Source organism: Frieseomelitta varia, unplaced genomic scaffold (assembly GCF_011392965.1).
Source record: "Frieseomelitta varia isolate USP_RPSP 00005682 unplaced genomic scaffold, Fvar_1.2 scaffold_464, whole genome shotgun sequence".
NCBI classification, from domain to species: domain Eukaryota; kingdom Metazoa; phylum Arthropoda; class Insecta; order Hymenoptera; family Apidae; genus Frieseomelitta; species Frieseomelitta varia.
Genome location: NW_025110217.1, coordinates 272600 through 295898, shown reverse-complemented (window position 1 = coordinate 295898; position 23299 = coordinate 272600). Strand labels below are relative to the sequence as shown.

General features: G+C 35.1%; 1 protein-coding gene across 1 annotated transcript in view; it reads left to right on the top strand.

Moving 5' to 3' along the window:
- Positions 1 to 17627, top strand: part of LOC122532718 (neutral ceramidase) — a gene marked incomplete at its 5' end in the record, with an annotated part of 38187 nt that extends 20560 nt beyond the window's left edge. Inside the window, 8 exons of the mRNA XM_043661740.1 lie at positions 12316 to 12438; positions 13562 to 13756; positions 14221 to 14451; positions 14915 to 15010; positions 15112 to 15282; positions 16427 to 16542; positions 17114 to 17282; positions 17535 to 17627. Coding sequence (XP_043517675.1) covers positions 12316 to 12438; positions 13562 to 13756; positions 14221 to 14451; positions 14915 to 15010; positions 15112 to 15282; positions 16427 to 16542; positions 17114 to 17282; positions 17535 to 17585 — 1152 coding nt within the window. The remainder of the gene's footprint in view (positions 1 to 12315; positions 12439 to 13561; positions 13757 to 14220; positions 14452 to 14914; positions 15011 to 15111; positions 15283 to 16426; positions 16543 to 17113; positions 17283 to 17534) is intronic.
- Between the last annotated feature and the right edge of the window lie 5672 nt (positions 17628 to 23299).

Here is a 23299-nt window from a genome sequence, read left to right as displayed (position 1 = left end):
TTGTCATTCATCTGGTTACTCTCTCTATCATTCCTGGTGTTTCTCGAATTTGTCAGAAGCCTTGCTCTATTCTATTTCGTAATATTTCAACATGTTCAATCGATGTTGCGTATACAATAGATTTTTAAATGTCCCCACAAATGAAAATCTAATGGATTCAAATCCGGAGAACGAGCAGGCCATGCAAATAGGACCTCCACGACCAATCCATTTATTTGCAAAGTGTTGATTTAAAAATTGCCCAGCCACTCGGCTAAAATGCGGCGGAGCTTCATCATGCATAAACCGCATACGAATAATCTAATATCGAACTGGAACTTCCTCTAATATTTCGTGTAAACGCGTGCTCAAAAAACCAACGTACTTTGTGCCTGTTAGTTTCCCATCAAGAAAAAAAGGTCCAGTTAAAAATTTATCAATTATTCCTGCGCATACGTTTAAACTAAACTGGTGTTGATGTCTTGAATGCACAACAACACGTGGGTTTTCTTCATCCCAATTATGATTATTATGAAAATTGAATATACCAATATACCAACTCAAGCTTACTAGAGTTTGCTCTGTTTATAAAAATTCATTATATCTCATAAACGAAGACAGATAGGACTTCCGAACTTCCATTATTTTTAGGCGTACAATCAGCTCCCGATGTGGGTCCCACAAGTTACGAAACACCCTCTATATAAATAATAATATTTTCATAATTGGCGATAACTCACCAACTTGAAAAGGAGAACTTTGTTCGTTTGGCGCGAAGCGGAACAACGAAAAGAGTGAGTGAGTGAGTTAGAGTGGGGAGGGGGCTCTCTGTTCGAAGGTTTCCTTCTGACTCTCTGCTCTCCTGCTGTCGCGCCTCTGTCAATTGAACGCCGTGCTCTGACGCAACTCATTGTTTACGAGCGGCATTTCAATACACAGTCTGAGAACCCGTGTGAGAATCGTACGAAACGTGGGGAAGAAATGCCTCCCGTGTATCCTTGGCGCACCCCGGCGCGACCGAACGTTTCTAGAAGCCGGGGCCTTCTCGCTCGATAAATGCCTTTGCCTTTCGATAAACCCGGGATCGCCGCTTGACATACAGCGACTACCGATTAAAATATTACGCCGATTAAAATATTAAAATATGACGCTGAACATTGAAATTGTATTGGACAATTTTGCGAAATTTAAGGAGAAAGAAAGAAATCGTCCGGATCGAATTTGAAGCTCGATGCCTCTACTTCGAGTGGGTAAATAAAGATACTTTTTTTTTTATTATTCGATCGAAAATGCTCATAAATTTTGCTACACAATTTTATGAATTAAACGCAGAAGTGAAACATTGGGAAACTTCTTTTCCGTGACTAAATATATACAATGCAGAATTGAAGAATGGTACTTCCCTTTTATAATGACCATCGAAGACTTGATTGTATCATGTTTCTTCGCCGTTTTTCCATCGAACAGTGAGCTTATTATTAAAGGTTGGATAATGAGCCTGTTATTAATGAGAGAAGTTTGTAAGTTTATAAGGATAAGCTTATTATTGTATCTTTTCTTTTTGCAAAGTTATAATATTTCCAATATTCAATACAAATGTATATAATGATTTCATTATGTGTACAATGATTTCCATTGATATTCGAATAAATATACATATATAATGCTTTCATAGTATATAACGAAATTAAAAGTACATATATATGTAACGATTTCCATCAATATATATAGTGATTTCACAATATATATGTAATGAAATACCTATATAAATATAGGTGTCTAATAGATGTCAATTAAACATAAATCCTTCCTTGAATAATGACCTAATGGATAAAGAAGCGGTCCTAAAATTAATACACTTTCTAAGACAGTTTAATCCAGAGTCGGCTAACTGGCGGCCCTTGCCCCCACTTTCCTGATCGCTAGCGCTACCCCCTCCACTGCATCGATCCCCTCCACTACGTTGAAATTTCCTCGCATGACCCCCACTCTCAGTCTGTTGACTTCCCTACCAAGCAATTAGGGAGATCGGTGCAGTGGAGGGGGTAATGCTAGCGGCGAGAAAAGTAGGGGCAAGGGCTCGCAGGCCGCCAGTTAGCAATCTAGCCTTTATAACAAATTGTAAGATTCAGTTTCAAGTCGCTAATGACCCACACAAGCGATTGGACGGGACTTTCATAAATAATGAAGAAAATTCCTTTCTTTTTCTTCTGAGTAAAGCTTCGATGCTTCGTGAAACAGATATATCGATCGTCGATGAACAAAGGACAAACATACGCGTTTGTCACAATCGATCGCCATTTCGTCAAACGTAGTACAGCAATACAGACGGTAGGACAAAGGTGCAAAGTTCTTTTCTTTCTTTCTTTTCTTTTCTTTTTTTCTTTTTCTCTCTCTCTCTCTCTCTCTCTCTCTCTCTCTCTCAAAGCGAGCAAAGTTTACTTCCTGAAAGAAACTGAAATCGTCGATGAGCAAAGAATAGCGGAGATAGGCGCTTGTCATTCCAGAGCAGTAGAACGGAACTTGGAATAGTCAACGCGATCGCATTTGGATTTCACGCCGCGTGTTTCCAGACGGCCAAACGAGAGTGAAACCTGCTCGGTTGAATAACCGTGTCGTAACTTAGGAGGAAGCTGCCGTTTTCGATTTCTTTTTCCACTTCTTCTCTCTGTTCTCCGCGACCCGCACGCATTTCCCCTTTCTTGCGCTCTTAACCCTGTTGCTGCTGCTCTCCTCGGCTCTGCAGAGCTGGACGAAAGTTTTCGCACACTCGATGGAAAATTGTCTACACTTTCGGCTGCCATGACTTCATAGAACACGGTCGTGTTTTGAAACGATCCAATTAACCTCGTTTTAGGACGCGAAGCCTTCTAATTTGACAGCCTAAAACTACATTGGTTTTTTTTTTTTCCTTCAATCGTGTAGCAAGGATTCGAGTGCGTTCTGAAAGCGTTAAAAAATTTCGTGACTGAAACAAAACTGTGGTTTTGAGGATTGAAACTTGCTGTACCATTCTTTCTCTTTTCGACGATTCATCGAACTTTGAACGTTAGAGTCAAAAAAGTGTTGGGATTTATTAAATATTCGCGGTTCGCGGTTCGAACAAATTCCGAGGGACAGTCTTCAAGATTATGGTAGATTTGGTCATGGAAAGAATTTTTCAATCATCTCGGAGACGTTTAAATGCAACTCTTGCTTCTCCACTGCACGATGTAGAAAAAACATCTTTCTGAAGGAAGAAGAAGAAGAAACTCTGAAGACTGTTGTAATAAATGTTGTATAAATGATAAAAATTTATTGATACGATTTTATTTTCACGAAATTTAAACACATTGAGACATAAATTATACGACAATGTCGAAACAAGATTGCAACCGGTACTTTGTGCAACCAAAAAAAAAAAAAAAAAAGGAAGAAAGAAAAACAGGAAAGCGTTAAATTTCGTCAATCTCCCACAACTTTCCTCGAAATTATAATAATAGCAAATTGTGAACGCACGATGAAGTCACCCGGAAGTTACGAGAAACTCCAGCGAATAACCAGAAAATCGCTCGTAAATTCGGCGGTTACAAAATCGGATTATCGTGTTACGCGTTGCCGGGTTCGTGATCTCGTCTCGGTTTCTGTCGGCTAATTTCCGTAACGTATGCCGTCCCTCCCCCTTCCGCCTGTGATTCTTCGTTGTTTCGAAAGATTTTTTTGAATTTCCATCGGGCACCGGCATTTTCAAATTTCGTTGACACTTGGTAACAAGTTCGACTGTTTCATCTGCAAATGAAAATGAAAGTGAAAATTTTTATCTTTTTTTTTTATATTTAATTATAATTTAAAAATTAATATAAATTATAAATGCCATAAATATTAATTAATTTAATTACAAATTTCAGATAATTAAACTTTTATTTCTTCTTATATTTTATAAGTGTATTAAAGTATTAAAGTGAAATTAATATAAAAAATTAATATTAAATATATTAAGTAATATTAAGTAATATTAAATAATATTAAGTAATATTAAATAATATTAAATATATTAAGTAATAATATATAAAGTAAAAATTAATATAAATCATAAATGCCATAAATATTAATTAATTTAATTATAAATTTAATATCATTAAACTTTTATTTCTTCTTATATTTCATAAGTGTATTAAAATATGTTTTATAGATTAAAAATATATAAACATATTAAAATTTTTATAGATTAAAAATATATAAACATATTAAAATTTTTATAGATTAAAAATATATAATCATATTAAAATTTTTTTTTATATATTAAAACATATTAAAATTAAGTAGAATTAGAAAATAAAAATTTCGTTCCGTCTAATTTAAAATAAAAATTTAATTCTTTAAATGCCCGTCTCAAAGCCTGTTGCGTACCATTATACGTGGGTGATTGTTATACAGTTTATCACACCAAAAATATTACCAAACTACATTGTATGTATAGAAATACAATACATATAAGAGATATACAAAGTTTTGTTTAAATACACTCTGTACAAATAAAGTATATTGTTTCACTTTCATACTCAATTACGAAACAATATCCGGCGACATGAGATAAAATTGTAAAATCGACAATGTGTTAATACCTTTAATTAAGGCTCAGACCGTGGCTTGAAGCCCCATGGATGATGCTACCTTTTCGAATACCATCGACAGTTTTTCCATCGATCGATATTCCGCCATCAACCTTCCTCATCGTCGTTATCAAAACGAGCAAAACGTCATCGTCGTCGTGCAGAGTCGTCCCGCGGGCAAAGGGGGGCCATTTTCATCCGCGGAAGCAGAAATCGTGTCGCCGGAGATCGTAGATAAACGAGGCATAATGAGGCGAGATAGTAAACGATTGCAAAGTCCTGTTTCAACGAACGTGGGAACAGGAACGTGTAAAACACGTGGATCTCTATATCCACCCTCCTCGGCTCCTCGCTCGTACCATTTTTCTCCTCTCTGTCTCTCCTTTCGGGTTTCGCTCGGTTCGTGGCTCGACGACGCCCAATCGAAGATCGAGCAACTTGCCCAACAGCTCGAGGGATCCGTTTCGCCGCGAAGTTGAATTAATTGGAGCTAAGAGCACGTACGAGGCTCGCTCTAAGCGATCTACGTTGGGAATCGGCGTTATTATCCGATTTAATTTTTAATTTAATTTCAAGATTTCCCCGAGAAAGAGAATTTCTTTTCCAATGAGAATATAATAGCAGGGACATGCACGCATCATTCAACATATTCGACTGTAATTAACATCGAAACTAATATAGAAAATGGTCAGAGTGAACGATTTAGGATTTTTCGTGGGAATTATATTTTTGTGTATTTATAACAGTGTGTATTTCAATATCTACTCGAATGATATAGACAGAAGCAGACTTTGTGCCCTTTATCGTGCCCTTTCATTTTCATTTTTGCTGAGGAAAGAAATATTGCCGAGATTTTTACTAAATTACTTAATACCGTTTTATCTTCTGTGACATTTAATTTTAATTCTAGTTTTAACGCTAGAACATTCTATTAATTTTACTAACGCTAATTTTAATTCTATTGGACACTGGACATTTAAGATACTCCTGGACATTTAATTTTAATTCTATAACACTACAATATTCTTTTAATTTTATAACACTACAATATTTTTTTAATTCTATTAACACTACAATATTCTATTAATTCTGTTAATACTAATTTTAATACTATTAACAATAATTTTAATTATATTAACACTGGACATTTATGATACTTCTGGACATTTAATTTTCATTCTATAACACTACAATATTCTTTTAATTCTATAACACTAATATTCTTTTAATTTTATTAACACTACAATATTCTATTAATTCTGTTAACACTAATTTTAATACTATTAACAATAATTTTAGTTATATTAACACTGGACATTTATGATACTTCTGGACATTTAATTTTAATTCTATAACACTACAATATTCTTTTAATTCTATAACACTACAATATTCTTTTAATTCTATTAACAGTACAATATTCTATTAATTCTGTTAATATTAATTTTAATACTATTAACAATAATTTTAGTTATATTAACACTGGACATTTATGATACTTCTGGACATTTAATTTTATTAAACACTAGAACAAAATGGTCAAAATGACCAATTTATAATTTTTGTCAGATATTCTTAATTTTATCGACATTAGAACAAAATGACCAATTTATAATTTTTGTCAGATATTCCTAATTCTATTGACACTAGAACAAAATGTCCAATTTATCATTTTTGTCAGATATTCTTAATTCTATCGACACTTGAACAAAATGGTCAAAATGGCCAATTTATAATTTTTGTCAGATATTCGTAGCATTGTACTATATTTAACGCTTCAAATTTTTACGCTTTTTTTAACGTAAGATGCATTTTTCTTTCTCGTAAAGTTCAAAAACAATTCGAGAACGATCGAAAGACGACGTCAGTTCGCGTAAATGTATTCGCGGCCACGGCAACTGTTTACCTTTTCATAAACGAGCGTGCAGAGGGAAACAACACAGGAAGCGTACCAGTTCCATTTCCTATCAACTCCATTATTCTTCTGCGCCATTAATTTGAAGGCGTAACGGAGGATTGCGAAGGTGTTGAAACTTGAAATCGGGACGGGGCGATACGGGGCGATGATCGTAGCCTCTCGTGCAAGTTGCAAAAGTTCGATCAGTCGCTTCGATTCATTGAAACGTAACGTTTTAATAGAATCGAAGATAATGCTTTTATAATAAATACGAAATAAATAATGCGTTTTAATAAATTACGAAAATGCTCGAACAACAGACACGGGAATTTCTAACATTAATAGCGTATTTTGAATAGTTATAGTTAGCAGTAAAATTAATTAATAATTCAACTCATTATGAAATTTCATAACACTTAGAACCAACGACGATTGAAGCGGAAAATTTTCCAAAAAGCTAGATGAACTTTGTAACACGATGGAGTGTACGAGCTTTTGTTTATACGAAAAATTATCTAAACCTTTAAAAATACAGAAATTTTGTTTCATGCGATAATTGTATAAACTATCTATATAAAATTGATCAAAAATGATTTATTAACACTTCTAGTTTAATAAAATTAAACTATCATCAATAATAAAATTAAAATAATTAAATAAAATTGTACTATTATTATTAATACTATTATTATTAATACTATTATTCTTAATACTATTATTCTTAATACTATTATTATTAATACTATTGTTCTCAATACTATTATTATTAATACTATTATTCTCAATACTATTATTCTTAATACTATTATTATTAATACTATTATTCTTAATGCTATTATTATTAATACTATTGTTCTCAATACTATTATTATTAATACTATTATTCTCAATACTATTATTCTCAATACTATTATTATTAATACTATTATTCTTAATACTATTACTATTAATACTATTACTCTTAATACTATTACTATTAATATTATTATTCTTAACACTATTATTATTAATACTATTATTATTAATACTTTTAATAAAATTGAAATTAAACGTCCAGAAATATCGAGCTTGTTTACTAAAAACTTGTGGCAGTATTTATTTCCTAGAGGTTGATATTTGCTAAAAGCTTGGAAATATTTAAACAGGAAGGTAGCTTGAAAGGCCCAGGGCAGTGATGTCGAGCTACGTATGGGGGGGGGGGAACGGTTTCGAGAGACGTAGTAGATTCGAGGAGCAGTGGGAAACTGGAGATCTAACGAGGTCAACTCGTATGGTGCTCCTGTGCGATCCTTCCCAGAAACACCAGCCACACCCTTTACGAATCACGAGACACCACGACTCACATCGCTTGGCGCTCACAAGGACGACGTCGACCGCGACTTTTCCTTTTTTTCTTTTTTTTTTTTTTCTTTTTTCCTCTCTGTTCTTCTTTCTTTCCGCCAACTCGTGAATCACGCCGCTGTTTTATCTTTTCACACGTCTGAGCCAACGCGGCGAAAGGTGTTAAGGTACCTGTTGCTCCACCTGGGCCTAACTTCTCTGTGGGAGAATTGAAATAAAAAATCGTTTCGTTGCGAGAGAGAGAGAGAGAGAGAGAGAGAGAGAGAGAGAGAGAGAATGCTAATTTGAAGATACCAAAGAAGGGATTGTCCAATTTAGTTAGAATAGAGTTCGCGCGCGTGAAAATTAGGTTTTTCGATGGTTTCTCTTCTTCTGCTTCGTGGCAAGTCACTTTTGAAAATTGTGTACCTTTATTCATCTCAGGATTTTCATCTCAAGAATTTTCAAGAATTCACATAACCAATTTTGCTTCTGCGTTCTCTCCAAAATTTCGTCGCGCTTGTACCGGGTGTCCCGATTTTAATCCACAAATCTGCGAAACTGTTCGTCATTTAAAAAAAATGTCTCAAATGCAATTTTTTTTTTTTCTTTTAGATATTTCTGGATATTTTTCCCAACGAATAGAAAGAGAAATATTTGTAAAAAAGAAAATCTTTTTGTAAAAAAAAAAGAAAAGTATTAACCTATGTATATCGAGAAGCTATCGATTTAGGAGATATTTTAATTTTAATTTTATAAAATCTATCATACGAAAGATGAGGATTGTGTTCTTGTGTTCATACTGTTTTTGTCTTTTGTGCACAGATATTTTGTAAAAAAATATCTCTTAAACTAACGTAGATAAGTTTAGGTTTTATATAATACCTTTAATTAATTTTAAACGTAGATAAGTTTAGATTTTATATAATACCTTTAATTAATTAATTTTAAACGTAGATAAGTTTAGGTTTTATACAATACCTTTAATTAATTAATTAAGTCAATACTTTTCTCATAGAAGACGATTGATGCAAAAAAAATTTACACAATTATACTTGTAAAAAAAAGGAAAAATAGTAGCAGTGACCTTCATATGTCCTATACATTATGTCTGTCTAGACATACTAACCAAGTGTACCGAAATTACTGCCCTCTCGAAACAGGGGAAAAAAAGGAAAATGCACTTGAGGCACTTTTTTTAAAAAACAACGACTAGTTTCAAATATAATGCATTTGTGAAAAATAATATGGGATACCCTGTGCATGTATCTATTGCCACGTTCTTCATTTTCAGCATTCACATTCACGTTTGTGCATCGTTTCATCCTTGGACGACGTATCCGTGTCCGCTGTAAAACTCGCTGCGAGTGTCATTCAAAAGCGGAACTTTTTCATATTCAAGGATTTCTATCGAACGAAACGCGAAAAAAAAGAAAAAAGAATGTGCGAGTCATACGTTGCATGACTGTACGTACAATAAATAGTTCAATGTCGATCGCGTAGGAAGGCTTAAAGGCTTAAGTCATTCAAGTATAATGTAACTGTAACGCGTGTGAACGTAAGAACTCTTCTGCTCCCACTTCATTATGCATCTGGCGTTTCTGTGTGCGGCGGCGTGTGCACGTGTATGAAGAAATTTGTCTTCGAAACAATTAACTGTTCCTTGGTACGGCAAACACAAGTTTCGGCTCTGTCGAGTGTGGATTTTTCCAGCGTGGAAAGAAAATCTTTAATTGTCCTCGTTCCGTGGAGTTTAATTACGCGCCATATGGTAATTAAACTGGCTGTTCGGCAGTGAGAAAAATTTATTTCGAAATGCCGCGTTATACGGTTGGAATTTTTTGAACGTGAACGATGTTTCGTGAACGAGCATCTGCACGTTGAATAGAAAATGAGACAGATATGTTGCATTTCGGATGTTTTCAGCTTTCTCAGAAAAAAATTCTGTCGAGAGTGTCATCGTGTTCTGGCAGATACAAATTATTTTCGTCGAGTTTTCAGTTTTGCAGTTCATTTCGATGAGAAGTTAGTCGATATTGTTAGAATTTCGTAAAATATCCTCGATGAAACCTCTGTTTTGATCATTTTGAATTCGTTTTTTTTTTCTTTTTTCTTTTGCAAAACATTTTCACATCATGTGACAAAATGGAAAAGTGTTCTTCTCTTTAAAAAAAAGTTTATAAAAATCGTACGCGGGAACCAATGAAAAATTTTACTTATAACCAAGTTCATCGTGGGTGAAGACTGAACTTTACATCAATTCCTTATAATTTGCTGTACGATTTCTTTTTTCATTTTGTTGAACTTTGAACATTAAGATTAAACTACAAAAATTCAAGAAATTCCAAAATTTAATCCTAACGTTCAAGGTTGAATGAAATATCGAATCTTCGTACTAAGGTTTAAGAGATTGTTGTGAAGAGAAGACTATGACAAATCAAGTGGAAGAGAAATTTTCCAATGTTCCCAGAGACGTTCGAATTTTTCGAGAATAAAAGTCACGTCTTCGTTATGTGGCGTGAGCAACGAATCTTTGAAAAAAAAAAAAGAAATTAATAAACACTAATAAAATAACACTAGTTTCTTCCTAAAAAAATCAATAATTTTATCGTTCAACTAAATTAACATCGGCCAGTCAGTTAATTAATATTGGCCAATAACAATTAATAATAATAGCTACGGGAATATTTAGAAATGATGTGAAAAGAGCTAGTCGGTCTAATAATATTCCAAAATTTACAAATACGCTTCGCTCTCCACGAAAGATTTAATTTAGTAAGCGACAAATTGCAATTACTTTTCTCACACTCGGCGAGCATACTCGTCAAATATTGCCATCTCGCTCAGAGTCATACTCGTCATTCACAGCCAAAAGATTGAAATGAAAGCCAAGCAGATTTAACCGACTATTACGGTCCCTCGGCATCGATCGTCGCCCGTTTCTTTTGCGTTGGTCCCGTCAGTGGCGCGAATCGTTTAACAGGCTCCCTTGCTCCTCCCCCCGCGTGTTCTTGACCGCGTGTGTAGTATTATGGCGTGCACGTAGTATTACGTTCTACGTTCCCTGACCGAGGGAAAGTGGCGGAAGGCAAGGTTGCATGTGCAACGGAGATGAGAAGATGAGATCCGAGATATCGAACACAACGTGCACGGAACCGGCAAATACTTATACACGCTAGGACCAAGAATCGAAAGGCAGAGTGATTTTTCAGAGGAGAGTAGTCCCTGCCTCGTTGGCGAAAAGAATAAAAAAAGAGACGAATGTGTGTGTGTGTGTGTGTGTGTCGTTGATTTCGAATTTGCCGCCAATTCGCGCACGTTTGCTTCATTTAAGATCAACGAATTAATTAATCAAGGAATTATTAAAACGATGACGATTCAAAAAGTGATAGACAGTTAGGCCTTTCAGCCTCGCACGCCACTACGAATTTACTGTAAAACTCTACGAAATCTCGCTCGAGAATAGTCACGCTTCAACCACTAGCGCTGGACAACTGATTGCGGACCATAACGAATGACCGAACCGTACACATACGATAATTCGTCGTTTGATTTTTGAACTCGTCGGTGTGATATCACTGGATTAAAAATTATTGGGAAGTTTAATTTATTATTTAATAGATTTTATTATATATATAATAAAAAATTATTATTATTTAATAAATTATTTATTATTATATATATTATTTATTATTTAATAAATTATATATTATTATATATAATAATATTTTTTAATAAATTATTTATTATTATAATATTATATATTAAAATATTATTTATTTAATTTAATTAAATTGATTAATAAATTTATTATTTGCTTTGCCTATTTTGTTTCACTTAAATGTACTTAAAACTGAGAAAATATTGCAATTTTGGCACGTCACTTCAGCGCAAGAGATGAAAAAAATTATAAAATATAAAATTCTGATACAATTCATCTTTTTATACTTATTCAAGAATTTCGTTCAGTTATTATATAATTATAATAACTGTACATCAAAATAGTGAGTAAATAAATAAAAAAAATTCAATTTTATCAATTCTATCTTAAAATAAATGTTGCAACAACGTTAAAAACAAATCGAGTTCAAGAGTCAACATAGCTCGACATACTGTTTTGTCACCCTCGTCTCATCGACGCCCAAATTTCACCGACTGAAAATGAGTAATTTAGTCATCGAAAAAACTTTGAGATCGCCTCAGAATAATTGTTTTTCGTTGGCAATCGAAATTTTCATCGACGCCCGGTATTTCGCTGATGCTTTAATTCAATCATTATGCGTATATTGTTGTTGTTATTAAATCGAAATGATGGTCGATGGAGTGAGGGTAATCCGTTTAGAGAGGGGTCGGTCGGGACCCAGGTATTTCGAGAACCTGGCATTAGCATGATAAAAGCAGAATACAGGAGAACAGTCAGTAGCCAGCGAGGCGGATACGTTTCATGCGTGTCTGGTCTCAAGACGTTGCGTTGCGTCCGCCATATCGCGATTCTAACAGTCATGTTCTGTTGCCTGGCGATTGCAGCGTTTATGGCAGTACGGGAACGCCAAGGAAGTGATCGGGCCCATCCGTGTGGCGCACCGCTACGTGAACATGGCGAAACAGACGGCCGAATACTACAACGCGACCACAAGGAGAACCGAGATCGTGAGTAAAATTTTCTCCTTTTTTTTCTTTCTTTCTTTTTTTCCATTTCATAGCATTTCATACTCGAGCGCGGAGACAAGCAATAATACATATCTACAATAAGATAGACTGCGGATTTTTGCGCATTTTTAAATCTTCGTCAATATCATTGTCGAAGAAATTGAAAATTGTTTCCCCTACGTATCGTTACGTTAAATCAATACAGTTTCTCGAATGTTTTGCATACCTTTGCATATTCTGCTATCTTTATGTCTTGAAATTTACCATAATAACTATATTTACACGGTTGATTTTTACCTTATAGTTGTTGTTGAGATATACTAAATGCTATTTGTAAGTCTGTGACATTTAATACTAATTTATGTCGAATAATAATTATATTATACAGTCAAAAATTAAATTGATCGTTTCCTTAAGAATAGCTATGCAAATAAGAAAGCAAGTTCACATTCAATTCAATAATTTTCGATGTAGATGTAACATTATTCCACAGACGAATAAAATGTTAATAATCGGTAATGAAAATAGAAATCGATCGATAATGGCATTAAGAAAAGTCTCCAATTTTTAACATTTGATTCAGCAACAACAATCCATTCACCGAAATTGATATTGAGCCTCAGAACAACGATTTCGTACGGGATGAAATCAAAATAACGCGTCAACCAAGATGAAGGTAACTTGTAATATCGGCCGCCTCCGATTGTGGCGAAATTCATTCGTTCCTAATCTAGGACTAACTGGTAAAAATGGTACCAACATTGTAGGTCATTGGATGTGATCGAAATGCGAATAAAAAAATGTACGGTGTCTGATTTAAAAAGATCAGATTTACCTTGAAATATCCTTCACCATTGTATGAATGAAAAAATTGTTACTACCACGTAAGACATCTTTTTATACTGAACAGCTGTTGCATGAACATTTTCTTCGTATCTTCAACCCATTCCGAGATATTTCACTGTACTCATTTAATACTTATTTAATTTATATAATCAAAAGTGAAATACCTCGGAATGGGTTGAAGCTACGAAGAAAATGTTCATACAACAGCTCTTCAGTACGAATATGTTTATAATATATTCTTATATATGTTTTATAACATATACGAATTTCGCAACAGGTCCATGGATGTGAACCAGCGATGGGGTACAGCTTCGCGGCGGGAACGATCGACGGGCCAGGATCATTCTCGTTCGAGCAGGGTACAACCACGGCGAATCCGATGTGGAACGCGGTTAGAAATCTCCTGGCCACCCCCACGACCGAGGATGTGAGATGCCACGGCGCGAAACCGATTCTACTTGCTACCGGACGCGTAAGTTCGTGCACGTCGACGAGACCTTCTTGCAAAAGGCTAAAACACGTGCAAAAATTGCTCCTATAACTAATAAAATATAACAAAATGAATCCTCCTATAATAATATTCTGATAATTCTAACAACCTTTCTATGATCAAATAAAATTTTCTACTCTATATATATTAAAATTCTATCAGAGAAATTAGAGTGGAAAAGTATAAAAGTAAAATATATATATAAATAGTATAAAAGTAAGATGTAAGTAAGATAAAAGTAAGATATATATATAAAGTATAAAAGTAAGATATATATATTTAATATATATCAGAGTGGAAAAGTTAATAATAACTTTAGCATCAAGTTTCAATTCGAACAGGGAATGAATGAACAAGAGTGTTGCAAGAGGGTTAATTGCACGTGGTTTATATTGTTCGTTTCGATTGGTATTTATCTTTTAATTGGTATTTCGAACAACCTTCAGATGCATCTTCCGTACGAATGGCAGCCGAAAATTGTGGCGACGCAGGTGGCGTTGATCGGTAACGTTGTCATCGCCGGCGTGCCGGGAGAGTTCACGACAATGTCCGGAAGAAGATTACGAGAGGCTATCAAAACGGTCATGAACGATGCGTCCGACGACGAAACCTCCGTCATAGTCGCCGGACTCTGCAACACCTACAGCGATTACGTCACGACGCCAGAAGAGTACCAAGTAAATCGTAGACCACACGCTCACTATTTCGTTCACTACTTCCTCCCGACGTTTCTATGACAGAGTGGTCATTGGAAGACTGAATAATAATGATATAAAACAGAGTGGTCATTGAAAGACTGAATAATAATGATATAAAACAGAAATAACTTTTAACAAACACGTGTTTTTTATTTGGAAATATAATTAATTAATTAATCTCCAAGGGATGCTCTATAACCTACAGAAAAAGAAAATAAAAAAGATTGAAAAATGAAGGAGCTATGACTTTTTCAAACCCGTCACCCGTTTTTCAGTGGTCACTCTGTAGAATAGACTGTCTTCCAATAAACAGACCTAATCTTCAAATTCTCAACTCTCTTTCCTCGTGACGTTATAAGGTTTAGGTTTGGTTAGGTTAGGTAATCTCGCGCCGAATGAGGAAAACTTCACCGAGAAATTTTCTTTTCTTTGAAATTTCTAGATCCAAAGGTACGAAGGCGCGTCCACGATATACGGACCCCACACTCTGACTCTCTACTTGAAGCAATACCAAGAGCTCGTGACAGCCGCTATTCTTGTAAGTGTACCGCGAGAATCTTCTTTCTACAAAAAAAATTTCACACTCTTTCGAACAACGTTCGACTCTGAAAATCTATATTTTGTAATTTTCGATCTTAGAAAAAGGACGTAGATCCCGGGCCAACGCCACCAGATCTAAGGAAAAAGAATCTACTCACTTTCGTGACGCCGGTTCTCTACGACACCCCGAAGTGGGGCAGAAATTTCGGCGACTGCATTAAACAGCCGCAAAAACTCGCCACGCCCGGCGACATCGTTTCTGCAGTGTTCGTGAGTATGCTGCGTGTTAATATCGTACTTTACTTCGAATTTTCAACTTTAAAATGGCTATAACCGTTGTTTCGATCCTTTCGTAACGATAATTCGCTCCGCCAGGGGGGCGCCACCACTGAAGAGGTCAAACTCAACTCAAAAAAGTGTACACGTCGATCGAATCGTTTTCCAAATCCGTTCTTAATCCATTTTGAAATAGAATCTGTTTTTGAATTTCCCGGTAATACAAGGGCGCAGAATATTTTCTTTTCTTTTTAAACAAACTTCAATTTTTCAAGTAAAGCAATCTAACCTTAAATCTTTAAGAGATTGACAGTTGTCAGCCGGTCTTTTCTGAATTGCGAATAGATTGAGAACGATTTTTCATTGAAATAATTTCTTAGCGTACAAAATATTCCACCGTCGAGTAGAATAAATAGAAAAAGCTCATCTTGATGGCTAAGGCGTGTTATGTATTTTTAATACGTTAATAGATCGGGCGCTCGTAGTGAAAGGGTTAAAATCGACGTCGAGTAGAATAGATAAGAATATTTGGATTAGTTTGATAATCGAACAAAGGCGAAAAGACCCGACCGTGGCCTGATCAGATTTAACAAACGACGACTACGCGGATTCGCGAACGTAACGTGAGATATCCCGTAATGATGGGATTTGAATAGAGCGCGCAACGCCATCTTCAATGTGACGAGCCGTTAACTCGCGGCCCATTTACGCGACCCATTTTCCTTTATGATAAACACAAATTTCTATGGAAATGTCGCATGCTTTGGTAGGTAACCACGAATTTCTCTCGAGATTGGACCGATAGGACCCATTTCTTCAAATTTCTTCTTTTATCTGAACTACGTATCTCGACTATATATAATTTTATCCGTATATATATATTATACATTAATTATATATATATATATAATTATATATTATTATACATATAATTAAATTTTTATTTATTATCCGTGTGTGTGTGTGTGTGTGTTTTTGTGTATGTGTGTCTATATATATATAATTTAATTCCATCTTCGTGTCTTCGCGCAGTTGTCGGTAATTTTGGTAATTTGTAAGCTTGTCACTCGCGAGGTAGAACAGCGAGAGAGAATTTCGCCAATATCACATTCCATGAATCCGGTTTTGCTTTCGTCAGATCTCTGGCCATCCGCGTAACAACCTGATGACGGAAAACTCGTATCTGACGATCGAGAGGTTAGCCGACGACGAGGTATGGGTGCCAGTTGCGAACGACGCCAGCTGGGAAACGAAGTACGTACCCTCGATTTTCACTTTTTCGTTCCTCGATCCTCGAACTGTCCAAAGTCCATATTATACCACACTATAACGTATTACACAACGTAATACCATATATACCATGTTATACCTAAATAACCATAACGATAACTGAAAGTAACTTAACCTCTTGCGCTGGAACAACGTGTCACGCACGTCGAGAATCTTTTGTCCCAAAATTGGAATATTTTCTCAGTTTTAAGTGTATTTAAGTATATATAAGTACAACCCAGGCGAAACAAATAACATATTTATTACTTCTCAATAATTTCCATCCTAGTAATATAAAAAGAAAGCGACGAATTATTGTATACGGTTTGGTCACTCGTTATGGTCCGCAGTCACTTGTCCGGCGCAAGTGGGTTAAGAAGTAATATAACATATCGTGCAGTGTTACAACTTATTATAAAATGTGGAAATTTTCACGTAAATCGATGGTAATCGGAAAAATTGGGAAAAGTGTCGATCGGTTGAGAATATCAGGCTAAACAAAAATAACAAATGATATGTTTCTTTCGTTTGGTCGGTGTATATATCGTTCGTATAGGTTCGAGTGGCAGAGGATGTCGATGGTGCTCGGTTCGAGTCAAGTCATCATTACGTGGCAGATCCCGGAGAACATCAAACCCGGTGAATATCGCATTAGGCACAACGGGTACTACCGTTATATCCTTGGTGGCATCTTCCCTTACTACGGCGTGTCGAACCACTTCCAGGTAAAATTCAGAACCGGTCGTAAGTGATCTGTAATCTGGCTCGTTTTTTTCTTCCTTTCCCTTTTTTTTTTTTTTCTTTTGATTCTCTTAATGCTCTACAAATCACTCGACACGATTATTTTTTCTTCTAACTTCTAACGAACCAACAATCTCGACGATTTTGTTTAACATTTTTTTTTTTTTTTTTTAATTTACTACACACGCATTGCACAGCGATCTCTCATGCGAAATTCTCTTCATTGACAATTTCAGATTTTGCCCGGTGGATCGAGCTGCTGCAGAAGACGACCTTACTACGTGTAACCAAGTCGTGACGTGTGAAAATCGAGTGAAGACGCTTACGCTTAACTCGCAGCTGAAGCTAGACAGAGTTCAACTGCGAACGCCATGTGTATATCCTTCTCATCATTTTTGTACAGCGCTGTTGATAACATATCATACGTGTGATCTCCGTGAAATTTAAACATTTTTAGCTTTACGTCGGTAGGATTAGAGTTTAATTAAGCGTCGCTAACGAATCAACGTGATAATAAACGAGTAATTTATACAAATATCTATGTACAATTTATTCTAAATAGTTGTCCTAAATATTTATTCTGATTATAATATATAATATAAGAGAATTATAATATATAAGAGAATAGAAATTATAATATATAATAATATATAATATAAGAATATATAATATATAATATAATTATAATATATAATATAAGAGAATAGAATAATTATCAGAATAAATATTTAGAATAATTATTCATCTAGGCAAATTAAATTGTACTTACTTTATTAAATTTATTTTACCATATATATATTTATATAATTTGCTTAAATGAATAATTATCTTCTAATTTCATTTTATTAGCAAACACAATTCTACATTTGTACCCATTTTTCCTACTCGCACGAGGAAAGATAAATAATCCAAATTCTTTGGCAGAGGAGACAGGTTTAGATTGGCAAAGTTTTTATCATCGCATATCATTCTACGTGTTATTATACATTTCCATACTGGCAACGAGGGGAAAGAGCGAATCCTCCCCCAGTCTCATCTTAAAGCTTTCGCGAAGAATTGCTTCGCACTCTCAAATGTAAGATCGTCGTGTTCGTCTGGAACGTGAGAGTCAAGGTCAGTCCATTTATTTGATATTTGTCAATTCGATACAACGAGAGAGGCAAAAATAGATTCACCTGCAGAACCAATTAATCAAATTCAGATTTGCGTAACGTTTTCGTTCCATGCCGGAGGAAACAATTTCCGGAGGAGAAGTTGATCCCCGTCGCTGTAAAGAAGCTTTTACTCTTTACATGCAAAACGAGGATTTCGTTCTCTTGCCTCTGAAACAAATTGATTCGGACGCTTATATTTCTTAAGAAAAGAAGAAACGTGAGTTCTCTCCAAATGGATTCTCGGGGAGAGAAGGAGGAGTCCGCGGCGAAATTCGGAAGAAACGAAGAACGAGTCGAGAAACGACATCAGGACCGTGAAATCGACGCGCATGGTTAACGGGCCTCGCCACGCGAGGTGGATGAAACCAGAAAATAACAGGCATTTAACGAGGAATGCGGTCAGCAATTTGGAATACCGTGGCACGTAAAATGCTCGAGTGTCGTCGTAAAGATTCGACTGCGTGCGCGGTCCGAAGAGACCACAGACGAGAAACGTTCGATGCGGTCCCGGAACGATTATTGAAGGCTACTGGCTCTAATTGGACGCTACCGGATATTTGTTGCAAGATTCAACGATGTCCGTAGCCTACGAAGCTTTTAATGATAAACGACAGAACGCAATTACGGAGAAAAGTTGATACGATAGAACGTTCCACGACATTCGGACAGGGTTACACTGATTCAGTTGTGGCTAACTGACTGGAGGTATTTTCAATGGACGGTTATTAACGTTGATTTAATTTAAATTTAATCGAACCTGGCGATTTGATTGCATTTCCGGGTTTGATTGCATTTCTATCAGAGCGCAATTCCATCTGGTTCTGGTTTAAATGGATTAAAAGCCATTTAATTTTGGTTAAAAATTACTTCAGCTTTGTCGTTTAGGTGTTTAAAATTTACAATTGGAATTAACTTCCATTTGGATTTGATCTCTGTCTTCAGTTTCTGATTAAAAACCATAGTTCAGTCATAGTAAAACGTTGCTCAAAATTTGAACTGTAAATCAGAATTGTGCCAAAATTTAAATTCCAATTGGGATTTAATCTTTGTCTCCTGTTTCTCATTAAAAACCATAGTCAAACGTTGCTCAAAATTTGAACTGTAAATCGAAATTGTGTCAAAATTTAAATTCCAATTGGGATTTAATCTTTGTCCCCTGTTTCTGATTAAAAACCATAGTTTTTTGAATCATAGTTAGATGTTGCTCGAAATTTGAACTGTAAATCAGAATTGCATTGCAGATTCTATCTCGCTGAAAATTTAAATTCCAATCGGGGTTTGATCTCTGTCTCTGTTTAAAATTGAACGTCCTATTGACGGGCGACGCTTCTATCATGGCAACCTGAAGCGCTCAAATACACAACGTGCTAATTATCGACTCGGAAAACCTTGGTAGTTTCAACGTTGCGAAAGTGCGTCATCCCCGGAAACTTTCGCGAACAATAATACAACGAAAGAAAATTAAAAAGTTCTCCTCTCCTCGGAGGAGAAGAGTTTACGAGTCGTTTATTACGCCCACAAACAACTTGCATCGTCCAATCAGTCTCTGAAGATAGAAACGTTCATCTAGCACATTGTCGAACCCCTGTTTCTTGCATATTTAAAGAACAAGCAAACATAATTATGAAAGAAAATATATACGATTGTTTTAGGCGAGTGAAACGATAATCAGAATTTAAGTCTAAAAATTGTACAAACTTCTTTTTAATGTGACAAATTTTTAACATTATTTTTAATATGACAAACAACTGAAGGGAAACTAGTAAACGGAAGAAAATTCAATTAAACGCCAATAATTGCTAAAATCACGGCACTGAGATCCTAATGAATTACATAAATTTAATTTCACTGACGTTTTACAAATTTTCTAAAACTCCGAACGAAGAAATTTAATTTAATTTGATTTTAATTTTTTGAAATTCCGAATTCCAGAGATTTATTTTCCAAGCGTCTTTCCTCGAGTATCCTTAAGTTATAAACGCTCAGTTCACTCGAGCGAAAGAGGGGGCCGAAAAACATCCGCGAAACAAACAAGTACACTTGATATCGAGTCGGCAGACCAGCAAGCGAGCAGCGTCCAAAAGCAAAAAAAAAAAAAAAAAAAAGAAAAGGAGAGACCGACCAAGGAGAATCATCGAGTGATCGAGGAGGTTAAACGACGTGAACCAAATTCGACACTTGCGGACAGGATCTGCGCCCTCTCTTCTTCGAGAGTCTCTTCTCCCATCTTTTCACGAAGAGAAGAAAGAAGGAGGAGGAGAAAGGAATGAAAGGAATGAAAGAGAAGGGAGATAGAAAGAAGTCGAGGGACGGTGGAATGTGAAGGAAGACTGTTTCCTGCGCGAAATGAAGCGAAGATTCAACGAGGGGGATTGCATTGGACGCGGATGTTATCGAGGGTGGTCGTTTGGGAGTCCAAGGTTGCTACCGGGACCGCTTCAAAACAAGTGCCACCGTCAAGCAAAATCTGAACAGACCGTATACTGTCCAATTCTGCGAAAATCAAAGTGAAGCATTAATTGATTAAATGGGCGTAGAGTAGTTTGAAAATGTATAACAATATTGTAACAACAACATATAAATAATATATAAAATATAAGAATATTACAATAATATATAAATATATAAGAATATTACAACAACATATAAATAACATATAAAATATATAACAATATTACAACAACGTATAAATAACATATAAAATATATGACAATATTACAACAAAATTATACATTAACAAATATATAACAATATAAATACATAAATTACAATTGATTAAATGGGCGTAGAGTAGTTTGAAAATGTATAACAATATTGTAACAACAACATATAAATAATATATAAAATATATAAGGATATTACAACATATAAAATATATAACATATTACAACAATGTATAAAATATATAACAATATTATACATTAACAAATATATAACAATATAAATACATAAATTGCAATGTATTTATACTATATATTTTCAGACTATATCTACTGTGTACCTACGGTACAAGTACAATGCATAATATAAATTACAATATAAGTGTAAATTAGAATTATCTTGAACGATCCAATGGTAATAATCTCAAAATTTGTAACAATATATACATTCCTGATCAAGAGAATGTAGTCATGTTGAATACTTTCAGACTACTCTACATCCACATTCGGTACATTCATAATTTAAATTACAATATAAATATAAATTAGAATAATGACAATAATCTCGTAATTTGTAACGATATGTGCATTCTCGATCAGGAGGATCTAATTTATATACAAAATATATATTATTGTATTGTATATATTTTCAGACTATTCTACATCTATATTCGGTACAAGTACAGTATATTCATCATATAAATTACAATATAAATATAAATTAAAATTGTCGGTTAGAAGATGGTAATAATCTCGAAATTTGTAACGACATACCAAAAGAAACGTTCAATATGTCGTCTGTAGCAAAATCCAGCAAAATCTCCTCGCTTTTCACGTTCCAATAAATCGCCATCGTCTCTCCTTTCCAGGTTCCTCTCCTTTCTTTTAACCGAAACGAAGAAAATTGAAGAAATATTCAGTCCCGCACGAAATGAATCCACGAATTCATATTTCTCAAGATTGCGAGAGTTTTAACACGATCGGGCGAAATTATTTGTGGAATTCTGCGGAAAATTCTGCGACTGAAACACGTAGAAAAAATACACGCGAAGACCGACGAGGAACTGAAATTCGTTTCCCTTTTTCCAATCGTGGACGAAGAAGCATGCTGCAACGAACGCCTCGCTTCAGGTAATTTCCATATCATTTTTCGAATTATCGTCCACATTGTGTGTCAAAGTCGCTCCGTGGAATTTGCATAAATTGCTCATAGTCACCGGCAGTCACCGTTCGAGCGCCAGCTCTGTTGACTCGAACGGTGATTTCCAGACCAGAGCTATTCGTGGATAAATTCGTCACACGGCGACCGTCGAATAGAGCACGTATCTGTTTATCCGGACGAAAGCGTAAACTGCCTCGTTTAATTACCGTTAATCACCTTCAGACATCGTCAGATCGAGAATTGAACACTGTCGTTTACCACTCGCATTATTACATGCGTATCTGTTTTTAGTTTTATCTTTTTTATTTCGCGCTTCTGAGACGTTAATATAGCACTGCACCAGTGCAACTTTGTAAGTGCTTTGTCGATGTTTCTGTCTTTTTTTTTCTTTTTTTTTCTTTTTTTTTTTAGTTCAATTTGGTTTGAAAATCCAACTCTCTTTATTCGTAACAATTAATCAATTACTCGCATTATTACATGCGTATCTGTTTTTAGTTTTACCTTTTTTATTTCGCGCTTCTGAGACGTTAATATAGCACTGCACCAGTGCAACTTTGTAAGTGCTTTGTCGATATTTCTGTCTTTTTTTTTCTTTTTTTTTTTTAGTTCAATTTAGTTTGAAAATCCAATCTCTTTATTCGTAACAATTAATCAATTAATTACGAATCTCTCGATTTGCATCTGTAAAACTACGTCACAGCAATTGACCCGATAGTTAATTATCACCGCCCAGGAGTTTATTATTACGCTCTGTTGAGGAAAAATTACACTCTATTTTCAAAAATATCTTAGATAACAGTATCAATTACGTTACAGCGATACGATGCGATTTGTTGCTGTAGAAAAAATAACCTGTGGAAGAAAATTATGTTTGTTACAGTCTCGAAGCGACTTTATTATAGCAATAGGATGTTCATTACCGCGACGACTATGGTCAGTGTTTATTATTACTTTATATCGGTGCGCTTGTTTTCAAATACCTCGCCACACAATTATTGCATCACGCGCAAATATGTAATTTGTGT